Source organism: Nerophis ophidion, linkage group LG26, assembly GCF_033978795.1.
Source record: "Nerophis ophidion isolate RoL-2023_Sa linkage group LG26, RoL_Noph_v1.0, whole genome shotgun sequence".
NCBI lineage: Eukaryota > Metazoa > Chordata > Actinopteri > Syngnathiformes > Syngnathidae > Nerophis > Nerophis ophidion.
Window position 1 is genome coordinate 7,692,239 of NC_084636.1, and position 16,177 is coordinate 7,708,415.

The following is a 16,177-nucleotide window of genomic DNA, read 5'->3' on the forward strand; positions in this document are numbered from 1 at the left end:
TATTTTTTATGTAACGCTTACAGTAAATCTCTATATCAACTTCAGGTTGATATAAAGTTTAAAAAAAAAAAAAAGGTTTTATGCCTTTTCAGTCAAAGACAACTTTGTTTTTTATAGTAAAACTATAAAATAAAATACAAAATAAATAAAATCCCACTAAATATCTTTGGGATCCAAAAGGTCCCCCACTCATAAAGAGATACATTTTTATTATTATTTGTTTTACTTTTAACACTTAAGTTACGAGATAGACTTCAGATATATCTGTCGATTTTACGTTTGAACTATTATTTTGTTGGTTTTATGCTCTTTTGTCAAAGAAAACATTGTATTTATATGGCACCCACACAATATATGCACATAATATTTTCCACATAAAACATTATAAAGTTAAATATTTGAAGTAATTGGAGCCTTAAATAGGTCAATAACTCATTATCAAAAAAAAAAAAAATGTTTTAACTTTTTTTTTATTTTCAGCATTGACAATAAGAGCGAAATAAAGAAAGACAAAAGAAAAACAAACAGCCTGCATGGCAGCTTTGTGTCAACATTGCAACTTTTCCCTGTTAGATTTCACCTCATTCTACTTTTTTTAGTGTTTTTATTTTTGATTTTTGCAATAGCATTTTTAGAATGTGTGGTGGGCAGAGGTGGGTAGTAACACGCTACATTTACTCTGTTACATCTACTTGAGTAACTTTTGGGATAAATTGTACTTCCAAGAGTAGTTTTTATGCAACATACTTTTACTTGTACTTGAGTATATTCATAGAGAAGAAACGCTACTTTTACTCTGCTCCATTTATCTACATTCAGCTCGCTACTCGCTGCTTTTTTTCATCGATCTAATTATTTTTTGTTTTGGTTTTTCAAAATAAGATCCACGCATGCCTGCGTTTCACCAATCACATGCAGTCACTAGTGACGTTGGAGCAATCAAACAGAGCCAGGCAGTCACATGACCCGACTTAAACAAGTTGAAAACTTATTGGGGTGTTACCATTTAGTGGTCAATTGTACGGAATATGTACTGTACTGTGCAATCTACTAATAAAAGTATCAATCAATCAATCAATCAAAAGTGCAAAGGAAAAAAGACACTTTTTATTTCAACCGTACTTCCCGTCAAAAGCCTAAAGACTGATCGCACAGTTCCTGTCTTCACAATAAAAGCGCCGCACCATCGCGCCTGCGCTAACAAAATAAGAGTCTCCGAAAACCAGCGCAAACAAGCTAGCAAGCTACGGAGTTTGCCGCCAATGTATTTCTTGTAAAGTGTATAAAAACGAATATGGAAGCTGGACAAATAAGATGCCAGAAACCAACGACTTTCATGTGTTATTAGACAGAAAGGAGGAACTTTTTTTCTCCTCCATTTGAAAACGTGGACGTCTGATTCCAATCAATGCAAGTCATCAGAATCAGGTAATACACCAACTTATATTCTTGTCTTCATGAAAGATAGGAATCTATATGTTAAACATGCATGTATATTCATTAAAACACCTTTAACATGTCAACAAAAACGGCAAAATAAATAAATATAAATTATATACTGTGAATATAAATGTATGTATGTATATGATCTATGTGTGTGTATGAATATATGAGGTAGATCACCTCGACTTGGTCATTTAATAAGTAATTGATTAACGTTGAAAAACTTATTGGAGTGTTACCATTTAGTGGTCAATTGTACGGAATATGTATTGTACTGTGCAATCTACTAATACAAGCTTCAATCAATCAATCAATCAATCAATCAATCAATCAATCAATCAATGCCTACTGAGTCTATGGTGCTGTTAAGTTATTGTGGCTCAATGTGCCTTAATTTATTTTTATTTTAATGTATTATTATTTAATATATATTATTGTTTTAGTTGCTTAAGAGATATTCCTGGCTCTGAATTTGCTCATTGCTATTTTTGTGCATTACTTGTTGCAGTCATCATTAAACAAACAGGTTACTCATCAGTTACTCAGTACTTGAGTAGTTTTTTCACAACATACTTTTTACTTTGACTCAAGTAAATATTTGGGTGACTACTCCTTACTTTTACTTGAGTAATAAATCTCTAAAGTAACAGTACTCTTACTTGAGTACAATTTCTGGCTACTCTACCCACCTCTGGTGGCAGGCCACTAAACAATTAGCTGCAGGCCGAAAATGGCCCCCGGGCCGCACTTTAGACACCCCTGCCGTAGATATTATGTGATTGGGCCGGCACACAAAGGCAGTGCCTTAAGGTTTATGGCCCTCTGTCATTCTCCCTACGTCCGATCATTTCCGATATTACATTTTAAAGCATTTATCGGCCGATAATATCGGACATCTCTATTCACAAATGTTTCCAGAAGTCATTAATCCAGATTCAGGCCAAAATTAATTTGTTCCTTCCTTTGCCCTCGCCTCGCCCCTACATAAAGTTTCATAAATATTGTTTCAGTACTTTGTTGACAAGTCCTGAGAGAAGACACACAAATGGCAATGATAACGTACACCGACCTCCTTGGTGGAGGTAATAGGAACAGGGCCGATGACTGATTTGGGTGATGGAGTCATGAGTCTGATCGCGCGCACACACACACACAAACGGAACACGAGGTCAGCCAAGCGCGCTCTCAGTCACTTAGATTCTCGTTTAAGCTCCGCGACGGATTCGATCACCCTGACGTGGTCTCCAAGCGTTAGCCTGACCCACTTCCTCCACCAGGACAGGTTGGAGCATCCAGTAGAAGTTGATGACCAGGTGTCAACTACACGCACGCCATGGCGTCCAAGGTTGTCTATTTTACATTCATACTTTTGTTTGTTTGCGTGTTTGTGTTTGCTTGGACTCGAATGAATGTCCTTCCTGGTTATTGTCTCATCCCGACATTCCGCCTTCTTGGTCACTTTTAGTTTGAATGGTAAGGAGGATGTTGCTTTTTTGGAAGGTGGAAAAGAAAAGCACTTGTAAAAACTTTTTAGTTGTATTTTTTCTAATAAAAAGCTAATGGAATAAAAAAAAAAAAGGAAAACATTTAGTTTTGTAAAATTTAATTTTATAAATTAAATAAAGTGCTGACATTTACTCTTACAGTTTGCATTTATTCAATTGTATTTGCAAGTTTAAAAAAATAGTCAGTGTTTACTTTCATTAATTATGAATTTATTAAAAATATATTATCTAAAGAAAATGTATTGTGAGTTATTCAAATAGGAAATAAAGCTTGTATGTAAAACTATTATATTTCTGTAAAAAAAGAAAGTATATATAATATATAATATATTACACTATAAATAAATGTATATGTATATATGTGTATACGTATGTACAGTATATACGTATATATGTATGTATATATGTATTTGTATACATATATGCAATAAAGTATATGTATATACACATACATATCTTTATATTTATGTCTTAATTAGATTAGCCAGAGAATAGTGCTCGATACCGTGGTAGAGCGCAATATATGTATGTGTGGGAAAAAAATCACAAGACTACTTTATCTCTACAGAACTGTTTCATGAGGGTTTCCCTCAATCATCAGGGGAAACTCTCCTGACGATTGAGGGAATCCCTCATGAAACCCTCAATCATCCTTCAATCATCAGGAGAAAATCTCCTGATGATTGAGGAACCCCTCATGAAACAGTTCTGTAGAGATGAAGTAGTCTTGTGATTTTTTTTTCCCACACATAATTATCTTTATATATATATATATATATATATATATATATATATATATATATACACTCATATATGTGTGTGTAGACTTAAGTACATGTATATGTATATATATATATATATATATGTATATATATATATATATATATATATATATATATATATATATATATATATATATATGTCCACATATATGTGTGTGTAGATACATATGTGTGTAGACTTAAGTACATATATATATATTACAAAAAATATATATATATATATGTATACATATATATGTATGTATGTATAAATATATGTATATATGTATAAATATATGTATGTATGTATAAATACATATATATATATGACTACTATTACTACTAAAAACTGTAATGACGTGCAATTAATAATCCAATTATTCAAGGTTTTTCCAGATTTTCTTAGGATACAGAGAAAGGGTTCTCATATCTGATGATTTAGTAGAGATGAATGCTTGACTTTATTATACATTCATTTTCTTTACATTCAGATAACAAAAAACTGTATTTTGCTCCTGGTGCTTAAAGGAGACATGTTTGCTAGTGAGTCACCTTAAGGCTTTTAACTTGAAATGTTGGAATATGTAGCAGCATCACACTCTCTGTGACCCCCACTCTGTGTGTGTGCGTGTGTGTGTGTGTGTGTGTGGGTGTGAGTGTGTGTGTGTGTGTTTGTGTTTGTGTCTGTGTGTGCGTGTGTGTATGTGTGTGAGATGCTAATAATATCGTCATATTTCTCTCTAAACTCCTTTTTACTGAGGATTTCTTCTGAAATTGGAAGCAGTGCACGGCAGCGAGTAAACACAAGTTTTGCTGACGGAAAAAAAGAGCAGTTTTTGTGCAAACTTTAAGGTCTATATTCATGTTTTTGCATAAAACTGCACACTACTATTAATCAAAGAGCGCTATTCTGCACAAACCCCTGAAACAACGCAACAATTTCCCAAAATGCCAGATTTTGCTGCAATTATGTTCACAAAATAGTCACATATCTACTAATTGCTGTTTAAAAAATATTTTGTTGACGGGGTAAAATCAACAATCAAATCAATTCAAATGCAATAAGTGGTTTTACTAATTTAATGTAATACAAAACAATCAAAACATGGTTAAAGGGGTGTCTCAATTAAATTAAATGTAAATAATGTATAATGATTAATACAATTAAATAAAAATTATTCTAATATAATATTATATTGTAATACAATAATTTATAAAAATTAAATAAAATTAACAATTAATTAATAATAAATAATTTTAATCGAATTTATTTCAAAACATTGAAATAAATTTAATGGTCTACTAAGTTAATGAATTAGTTTCAAAGCAATAAAAAAAAAAAATAGTAACATGGGTGTACTAATTAAATTAAATTACATATAAAACAATGAACTAAAAAAATAGGGTTTTAATAATTAAAATATATTTAATTACATTTAGAACAATAAAATAAAAGATTAAGCAGTGTACTAATTTAATAAATCCAATTCAAAACATAAAAATAAAAAATAGTAACGATTCAAATGAATCAAAAAATAGTAATAAAACAGTGTAAGAGTGTTGTGTTTAATTGAATTGAATTAAATTTGATTTAATTTGATAGGGCAGTATAAACGACCAGGGTGGATCAAAACTGAGCTTTTATCGAGAGGAACATGTTGCTTTTTTTTGTTTTTTAACGGAAAAAAATTAATTAATACATTTGAAAAAGTGCATATTACATATTGACATAAGAAATGTAATTACATTTGGAAATCTTTCCACAAATGGAAATAGTGCATGTTGACTTTTTGGAATGTATGACAAAAACAAAAAAAGGGAACAAATTGGCGTATAAAAAAATAAATAAATAATATATATATGTAACTGAATTGAATTGTTACTGTAATGATATGTGCCAAAATTGCAGGTTTTACTTAAAAAAAAAAAAAGGTTTGGGGGTACTTATTGCTGTCAATACTCTCAGGGTCATTTCCTGTATTCCAGAGTTGAAGGCATCCTTAAAACCAGCCCACACACACACACACACACACACACACACACACGGTCCAATATTTGGGGGAGCGTAGCCGCAGTATCTAAACGTGTAGCCTTTGCAGAGTCTTTGGTTCTGGGGGTCGCGGGTGCGGTCAAACCTGCATGCCAGGCTTGCTCACGTCCCCGTTGCCATGGTTCCCTCCTCCTCGTCCTCCCCCCCGCTCGTCCTCGTCGTCACTGTCCAGCTCCTCGCTCCGGCGCTTGCTGTAGCGCTCGTACAGCACCATGAGCACGCCCATCACCCAGGCCGACACGGTGCCCGCCGAGAAGATGATGAAGCCGATGGCGACGAAGAAGAGGTAGTCCCAGTAGCCCAAGCCTTGGTGGCAGTCCACCCGCAGCTGCATGCCCACCTCGGCCAGGCGCCGGCCTGCCAGCTCGGGGGGGCCGTGGCAAACGGTCTGGCCCTCGTCTGGAAGGAGGAGAGGAAATCCCGGTCAGGCGGTTTCTTGGCATGCGTTATAGGTCAAAAACTACTCAGTGGCCTAGTGGTTAGAGCAGGGGTCACCAACGTGGTGCCCGCGGGTAGCCCGTAAGGACCAGATGAGTCGCCCGCTGGCCTGTTCTAAAAATAGCTCAAGTAGCAGCACTTACCAGTGAGCTGACTCTATTTTTTAAATTGTATTTATTTACTAGCAAGCTGGTCTCTCTTTGCTCGACATTTTTAATCCTAAGAGAGACAAAACTCAAAAAGAATTTGAAAATCCAAGAGAATATTTTAAAGACTTGGTCTTCACTTGTTCAAACCAGCTTTTCTTACCTTCTGTTATCTGCTGATCTGTATTTTCTGATCTGCATAAGTCCTAGAAATTTGCGCACATCCGACACCGTAGTAGATAAGCTTCTTCTTTTTCTCTATCTTCTTATTCTCTATCCACTGTTGCCATTTGTAATATAAAGTAGTATAAAGTTCTTACTTATATCTGTCAGTAAACTCGCCATGGAAGCGCTAAAACATACCGGTGTAGTGGGTTTACATTATTCACCCAAGGAACTTCAGTTATAAGAGAGTTCCGGTCGGAAGGTTTTTCACGGGACACATTTCTGGTGTTGTTGTTTCCGAAAGATGGTAAAATAAATTAAATGCGCTGACAGTTCATTGCTCCTGCCCAATGAATTGCACTGAGTGGAGCGGATCACCACTCCAAGATGGCGGCCCCGCGTCTCGTTAGCGCCAGTAGGCAGTAGCACTGCATGCTGCGTACCCTTATAAGATGTCTATGGTTTGAAGCATCAATGTGACACCTCTGGCTTTAATTGTTGCCAAATACAACAGCGTTATTCACATGTGAATAATATAAATACAGTCCATTATACAGCATTATTCACATGTGAATAATATAAATAGTCTATAATACAGCATTATTCACATGTGAATAATATAAATACAGTCTATTATACAGAATTATTCTCATGTGAATGACGTAAATACAGTCTATTAAACAGCATTATTCTCATGTGAATAACATAAATACAGTCTATTATACAGCATTATTCACAGGTGAATAATATAAATACAGTCTATTATACAGCATTATTCACATGTGAATAACATAAATACAGTCTATTATACAGCATTATTCTCATGTGAATAACATAGATACAGACTATTATGCAGCATTATTCACATGTGAATAATATAAATAGTCTATAATACAGCAGTATTCACATGTGAATAATATAAATACAGTCTATTATACAGCATTATTCATATATGAATAATATAAAGTCTATAAAACAGCATTATTCACATGTGAATAATATAAATACAGTCTATTATACAGCATTATTCACATGTGAATAACATAAATACAGTCTATTATACTGCATTATTCTCATGTGAATAACGTAAATACAGACTATTATACAGCATTATTCACAGTTGAATAACATAAACACAGTCTATTATGCAGCATTATTCACATGTAAATATCATACATACAGTCTATTATACAGCATTATTCACATGTGAAAATTATATTAATACAGTCTATTTTACAGCATTATTCACATGGGATTAATATACAGTCTATTAGACAGCATTATTCAAATGTGAATAACATAAATACAGTCTATTATACAGCCTTACTCTCATGTGAATAACAAATACAGTCTATTATACAGCATTATTCTCGTGTGAATAACGTAAATACAGTCTATTATACAGCTTTATTCTCATGTGAATAACAAATACAGTCTATTATACAGCATTATTCACATGTGAATAATATAAATACAGTCTATTATATAGCATTATTCACATGCGAATAATAAAAATATACATATATTCTACATTTAAAGCAATTATAGTAGTTATAATCTGTAATATAAATAAACTATTAGTTCTGTGTTTCCCAATAATGAAACAAACATATCATACATTACAACCTTGTTTTTGTTGAAATAAAACTAAATATCTGATTTATGATTTCAAAGCAAGTTGTCCATTAAATTGTAAATTTTAAAAATTTGAGTAGATCTTACAGTTGGCAGAATTGTATCGTTTAAAAAAAACAGAGGTTACCAATTTTCCCTTGACAGTAATACACCGAAAAAACAACCATCGATTTTAGAAATGGAAACTTTTTAATGCAGTAGAGGTCATACGTGTTCAGCTGTGTGCTCTGCTCGCCCTTTTCACTCTGCCTCAATGACACGGCGGCATTAGCATACAGCGCTCACGTTGATTCGCGCCGGCGTTAAGAGGAGAGTCGTGCTCGGGCGGTTTATCTGACAGCCATCGGCCATCTTTTTATCATCTCATCTCCCTTCATCTCTCATTAGCGCCGCCGCTAATTATCGACCTCATCACCGCGCCCTACCTTCATGCTCAATTGACTCGCCCAGGAGAGGTTGAGCTCGGTCAACCACGAGGAGAGAGAGCGAAGGAATTATATCCAAACAGGAAGTGGAGAGGAGGTGTTGCATAGTTATATATATATATATTTATTTTACTGTATTTTCTGGACTATAAGCCGCTACTTTGTTCTTACGCTAAAACGGTGCGGCTAATATACGGATTATTCTTCGCCATCATTTTTCGTATTCAACAAATAGTTGTCATAAAATTCTGACAGTGTCACTGTGTTAATGCTTGTGCTACGGCGCCTTCTTTTGGACCAGTTTGCTCACTGCAGGTGCTGCTGGTTGAAAATGTACTTTCTGTTTTGTGCCTTGAACCGGAAGTATATGCCATTTCGTTCTTTATCCATGGTTGTCAAACTCTGGCCCGCCGTGTATTTTCATTTGGCCCTTGAGGCAATATCAAATTAACATTGGAGCTGGCCCGCCGGTATTGGAGCATCCCCCCCCCCCCCCCCCACCCCTGATTTTCCAAGGAGACTCCCAAATTTCAGTGCCCCTCATGAAGATCACAGGGGGCAACCGTTCTCCCAAATTTCTCCCGATTCCCACCTGGACAACAATATTGGGGGCGTGCCTTAAAGGCACTGCCTCAAGCGTCCTCTAAAACCTTTCGTCACGTCCGCTTTTCCTACATAGAAAGAGCGTGCCGGCCTAGTCACATGATATATGTGGCTTTTACGCACACACACACACACACACACACACACACACACACACACACACACACACACACACACACACACACACACACACAGACACTAATGCAATGCAAGCTTGGTCAACAGCCATACAGGTCACTCTGAGGGTGGCCGTATAAACAACTTGAAGACTGTTACAAATATGCGCCACACTGTGAACCAACACTAAACGAGAATGACAAGCAAATTTCGGGAGAACATCCGCACTGTAACACAACATAAACACAACAGAACAAATACACAGCACCCCTTGCAATACTACCTCTTCCTGGACGCTACAATATAAAAATGTATTATTAGCCTGTGGTAAAAGTTAATTTTTTTATATTTACCTGAGAAGGCTGCAAATAGAAAAGAGGCATTCAATTTCTATTTAAATTTGATTTGATATGCCATTGCTATTTTTAAATTATTGGTATTATTTGAAACTCGATTTTGCATGTCACTATAAAGTTATATAAATCTCGCTTGTTCAATATTCAATGCAAAACTTGTTTGGGTCCCTATTAAAAGGTTAATTTGTTCAACCTTGGCCTGTGGCTTTGTTCAGTTTAAAATTTTGGCCCACTCTGTATTTGAGTTTGACACCCCTGGTCTATAGCGTTTTTGTCAGGCTTGTCCATGACAGTTTGGTGATGTTTCAGTTTTTCCTCTGCGTTGTCTTTGTTTCCAGTCGGCGCTCTTATTTTGTCAGTTTCCTGTTTGTCTCCCTGAGTGCTGTGTCTCCCCAGCTGTGGCTGATTGGCACCTGGCCACACCTGGTGTCAATCAGCCAGTTACTATTTAAAGCTGCCTTCCCCTCCAGTCAGTGCTGGATTATTGTCACCACTACCTGTCAATGTCATTAATACTTATCGTTGTAGCTGTGCCTACTTCTGTTCACTCTGCTCATGTCATAGTTCCTTCGTGTCACAGTACGTGTTTTTGTTTCGAGTCCACAGTTAGCCTTTGTGCTAGTTTTTGTTCATAGCCAAGTTTGTTTTCCGCCTTGTGAGCGCCTTTTGTTTGTTCTTGTTTTAGTGTTAAATTAAATCATGTTTACCGCCTTTTCTGCATCTTGGGGTTCGTCACAAACTCAATGTGACAGTTTTCCCCTCGATAGGATTCTTCATCCACGTTTGTTTTTGATTGATTGATTGATTGCAACTTTTATTAGTAGATTGCACAGTACAGTACATATTCCGTACAATTGACCACTAAATGGTAACACCCCAATAAGTTTTTCAACTTGTGTAAGTCGTGGTCCACGTTAATCAATTCGTAGTGAAGTAAGTCTGCAATGAGGTGGAGACTTGTCTAGCGTGTACACCGCCTTCCGCCCGAATGCAACTGAGATAGGCTTCAGCGACCCCCCGGTAGAAAATGGATGGATTGGATGGTAAAATAAGTTTTACAATATAACTAAAACAACTCATTCTTACTAAACCGTACCATGTGTGATGTTTGTGGGAGTGTTTTCATGTATGCTACGTGCTATCTTAAAGTAATCACGCTAGCGCCATTAGCATGAGCTAATATGGTAACACGTTTACGGGTGTCTGTGTTAGTTTTACTAACTTACAATAGCATTCTTTTTGTATTGTTTCAGTTTCCTAAATTCACCAAAACGTCAGCTCGGAGTTCAATTACCATGAATTGATTGACGTGGACCCCGACTTAAACAAGTTGAAAAACGTATTCAGGTGTTACCATTTAGTGGTCAATTGTACGGAATATGACATGAAGAAAATATGAGTCCTTTTTAATATTTAGGAAAAGTAAATGAAAGATTTATTTTTATCTGTAATTTTGATCATGATTTTTGGTTCTGTTAGGCCTGACGGCACACCACTGCTTACAGCGGAACCTTGAGGAACACCACTAGTAGAACTAAAGAAGTTGAACAAATGACTACTGACTGCAACACCTTTTGTCAAGTTCAAACACTGATGACATCTATTAAACAGGGCAAGAAGCAAAGAATCAAAAAGAGACAGAATTCAATTTGGCTCAGTGAGGAGAGTCTAGTCCTGCTTCCTCTTCGCTTTTGTAGTTCTTGGGTCAGCCCGGTGGAACAGGGGTTAGTGCATGTGCCTCACAATACGAAGGTCCTAAGTAGTCCTGAGTTCAATCCCGGGCTCGGGATCTTTCTGTGTGGAGTTTGCATGTTCTCCCCGTGACTACGTTGGTTTCCTCCGGGTACTCCGGCTTCCTCCCACCTCCAAAGACATGCACCTGGGGATAGGTTGACTGGCAACACTTAATTGGCCCTAGTATGTGAATGTGAGTGCAAAGGTTGTCTGTCTATCTGTGTTGACCCTGCGATGAGGTGGCGACTTGTCCAGGGTGTATGCCGCCTTCCACTCGAATGCGAGCCCCGACCCCTAAAGGGACTACCGATGGATGGGTCAGACAATATCTTTTTGTTGATTACAATACGTGAAAGAAACAGAAACGCCTTCATGTTGCTTCCCCCCCTACACAGTGGAGTTTTACAAGCCTTCTTCTTGGTAGGTTCAAAGACAGTTTTTGTCATAACTTATTGTGGAGAGGCGGGGCGTGCCGGTAGCGACGCCACAATCAAGTTCAGGTGTGTGGATCGCGCTCCGGAATTTGATTGTTGCGTCCCTCCCGGCACGCACCGCCTCTCCGCTCGGTCGTCGTCTCCGCCTCCTTCCCGCCATCTTGGGCCGGGCTCAAGCGTTCCCTGCCCCGCTGCTCGTACGCCGGCTCCACCTCTCCACATACCTCCATCGCCAGATGCAAGCCGGGCTTCCGGCCGGCTGAGCCTACTCCCCCCTCCCTTTTTTGAAGGGGTGGGAAATGAAGACTACCACGGCCACCTGTCTTCTTTTCATTTTCTTCTTCCATTTTGTCTTTGTCTTCTTCCTTGTCTTTCTCCTTGTCTATACCTTTTTCTTCCTCCTCTTTGGCTTTTTCTTTGTCCTCTTTGACCTTTTCTCTGTCTTTTTATTCATCCTTTTCTTTGTCTTCTTTGTCCTCTTCTTTTTCATCATCATCATGTTCTAATTCATCATCATCCTGTTCTTCTTCCCTCCTTCTGCCTCCTCTCCGCCATTTTGGGCCGGGCTCCAGCGTGCCCTGCCGCTCCGTCGGACCGTCGGCTCCGCCTCTTCACACTTACAGTGGGGCAAAAAAGTATTTAGTCAGCCACCGATTGTGCAAGTTCTCCCACTTAAAATGATGACAGAGGTCTGTAATTTTCATCATCGGTACACTTCAACTGTGAGGGACAGAATGTGAAAAAAAAATCCAGGAATTCACATTGTAGGAATTTTAAAGAATATATTTGTAAATTATGGTGGAAAATATGTATTTGGTCAACCATTCAAAGCTCTCACTGATGGAAGGATGTTTTGGCTCAAAATCTCACGATTCATTCTTTCCTTAACACGGATCAATCGTCCTGTCCCCTTAGCAGAAAAACAGCCCCAAAGCATGATGTTTCCACCCCCATGCTTCACAGTAGGTGTGGTGTTCTTGGGATGCAACTCAGTATTCTTCTTCCTCCAAACACGACGAGTTGAGTATATACCAAAAAGTTGCATTTTGGTTTCATCTGACCACATGACATTCTCCCAATCCTCTGCTGTATCATCCATGTATCCATTTTTTCACATTCTGTCTCTCACAGTTGAAGTGTATCTATGATGAAAATTACAGACCTCTGTCAACATTTTAAGTGGGAGAACTTGCACAATCGGTGGCTGACTAAATACTTTTTTGCCCCACTGTATGTACAATTATTCTAACACCTTGGTTACGTAAACCACATTTTGAAAAAAAAAAAGAATGACCGAAAAGGACAGGACTTAAAGAGACGCCTTGAAGAACGCCTCAGTTAATAAATCACACCTTTGGACATTCTGTCAAAATGTCAATGCAAGGATCTGACAACATGTTTAGTGGTCCAAGTTCCTTAGTTTTTTTAGGAATTTGCTGCAAAAATGTGTGTCTTCCAAGTTTTAGAATAGAATAGACTTTATTGTCATTATATTTGCATATGACGAGATGAAAGACTCCAACTTAAGTTGTGGTAGTGGGAACAAATATGGGGTAAAATGAATAACACAAGAGGTAATAAAGGAAAAACTAACAATTGAAATAAACAGACTACTATCCAATAAAAATAATAAGCACTCCTATACAATATACAAAACACTATAGAAATACAAAATACTGTACAATATACAGAACAAGACAAGAGTACCGAAGTAATAAATAACAATCAGTGTCGGACGTATTGCACTCGAAAGGTCGTATTACACAGTAGGGTAGTAGGGTGGGATATTGTATAGGGGTGAATTATTATCATTACAAGTTAGAGTTCAAGATGGTGACAGCTCTGGGAAAGAAGCTGTCTCTGAGCCTGTTTGTTCTGGCTCTGATGCACCTGTAGCGCCTGCCTGATGATAGCAGGTGGAACAGGTGGAAGCCAGGGTGTGTGCTGTCTTTGGGGATGTTTTTTGCTTTCTTGAGGCAACGGGAGTCGTATAAATCCTTCAAGAAGGGCAGGGGGCAGCCGATGATTTTTTGTGCAGACTTTATGACCCTCTGAATCGCCTGTTTGTCTGCTTCAGTGCAGCTGGCGTACCACACTGTTATGCATTACGTCAGCAGGCTTTCGACAGCCGAGCGATAGAAGGTCACCATCAGCTGTCTTTCCAGTCTGTTCTTCCTTAGCACCCTCAGGAAGTGGAGTCTCCGTTGGGCCTTCCGGATGACCGCAGTTGTATTTTGGGTCCAGGACAGGTCAGCAGATATGAGGGTGCCGAGGAAAGTTTTGAACTGAATATGGCGTCCTTTTCGCTGCTAACGCGTCGATTGTGGTGCACTCATGCACCTGTAAGGTGGAAGGTCTGACGACGGAGGAAAGATGGTAGGAAGGATCAATACTGCTTGCAAGTTGATTTCTAAAAGAAGATCTTCATGTGTCTCCACATGGATAAATGGGACGCAACTGCATTACATTTCCCTCCTTATTGTCTCGGCACGCTTCCTCTTCCTGTCTCGTCCCTCCTTCCTGTGTGAAGGCCGTCAGGTGGCCTCCGTCACTCTTTGTCACCGTCTGCTCTCCGTCACCCAACCTTCCTTCTTACTAGGGTGCAAAACCCACTTGTCTGACCGGTCAGCACCTGCTTGGGGTATTTGGGATCCGCATAGGTCCCGAAAATATGAACTACGGTTGTACGGTATGTCGGTACTAGTATTGTCTCATGGGGCGGCATAGCTCGGTTGGTAGAGTGGCCGTGCCAGCAACTTGAGGCTTGCAGGTTCGATTCCCACTTCCGCCATCCTAGTCACTGCCGTTGTGTCCTTGGGCAAGACACTTTACCCACCTGCTCTCAGTACCACCCACACTGGTTTAAATGTGACTTAGATATTGGGTTTCACTATGTAAAAAAAGCGCTTTGAGTCCCTAGAGAAAAGCGCTATATAAATATAATTCACTTCACTTCACTACTAATGCAGGGTGTCCAAAGTGCGGCCCGCAGGTAATTTTTTAACGACATATTTTAAAAATACGTAAAAAAGTGATATAAAGGAGCAAACAGGTGAAATGTAACAATAAAATGTCGCAATGTTGACTCTACTAACCCAAAGCTGCCATGCAGGCTGTTTCTTTCTTTAAAAAATAATAATAAATCAAAATCAATGTCATTATGAATTATTGACCTATTCAAGGCTCCAATTACGTCAAGTTAAATTTTCCACTTTGAGATATTTTTTGGGGAAAATGCCGCCCGATTGTAGCTGAGATAGGCGCCAGCGCCCCCCGCGACCCCGAAAGGGAATAAGCGGTAGGAAATGGATGGATGGATGGATGTTGCATATTTTGTGTTTGCCATATAAAAAACTGAGCCGTTTTTTTAAAAGAAGGGCCTAAAACGAACAAACAAAAAACATAAACAACAATAAAATTTATAATTGGCGGATAGATCTGAAGTTGATCTCGAGATTATTGTGTTAAAAGTAAACGGTAAAAAAATGTATACTTAATTTTCTAACACTTTAATGAGTAGGACACTTTTGGATCCCCAATAATTTTAGTGTGATTTGTTTTTAAGTGTCATTGCTCAAAAAATAATAATTAATTAAAATCAATGGTGTGATGAGTTATTGACTTTTTTAAGGCTCCAATTACTATATAATCTCAAATATTCCACTTGAAAAAATTATTGGGTGAAAATATTGCATATTTTGTGATTTTTCCATCAAAAAACATTTTTTGGTGACAAAAAGAGCATACAACTTAAAACTTTAAAATCATTATATTGACAGATAGACCTAATGTTGATCTAGAGATTCAAAGCTTGAATAATAATAAAAAGATAATACTGAATAATGACACATTTTTTATATTTTTTTGACCAAAACCCTTTGGAGTCCCTGGGATTAAGCCTGAGTTGAGGCCCAAATGTATATTTTTTATACATATATTGTATTGTTCTTTAAAATAAAAAATATCAAAATGGCCCCCGCTTGCTTTGATTTTTCAGTGTGCGGCCGTCAGTGGATAAAGTTTGGACACCCCTGTACTAATGAATGAAAAACGGTACTATAGTCTCTTTGAAAAGTATCAGTTCCCGGGCATGATCGCGCTTTGCAACATTGCTGGTTTTCCGAGCAGAGGAGCATGTTCGGCAGCGCACAATCATGGAGAACTTACAAGTAGACACAGTGTATAGACAGAAAAGAGAGAATGGACACATTTTGGCTTAAAAACTAACGATAAATGTGAAGTTATAACACTGAAACGCTCTCAGGAAGAGGTGCTTTAAAACATGGCTGGCTAGCTAGCGGCTGATGTCCATTAGCCGCTAAATCACTAATACTAGCCTTCATAGTGTAAGAACTGGGGCTATGG

At 37.9% G+C, this 16,177-nt stretch overlaps 1 protein-coding gene and 1 long non-coding RNA gene across 2 annotated transcripts in view; one reads left to right on the forward strand and one right to left on the reverse strand.

The window, feature by feature from the left end:
- Nucleotides 1-16,177, forward strand: part of LOC133543836 (uncharacterized) — a 129,198-nt gene that overhangs the window by 45,329 nt on the left and 67,692 nt on the right. The gene's annotated exons all lie outside the window — the stretch shown is intronic.
- LOC133543687 (leucine-rich repeat-containing protein 52-like) overlaps nt 5,275-16,177 on the reverse strand; it is a 43,545-nt gene continuing 32,642 nt past the window's right edge. Inside the window, exon 2 of the mRNA XM_061888384.1 lies at nt 5,275-6,158. Within this exon, the coding sequence (XP_061744368.1) occupies nt 5,839-6,158 (320 nt within the window). The 3' untranslated portion in view covers nt 5,275-5,838. The remainder of the gene's footprint in view (nt 6,159-16,177) is intronic.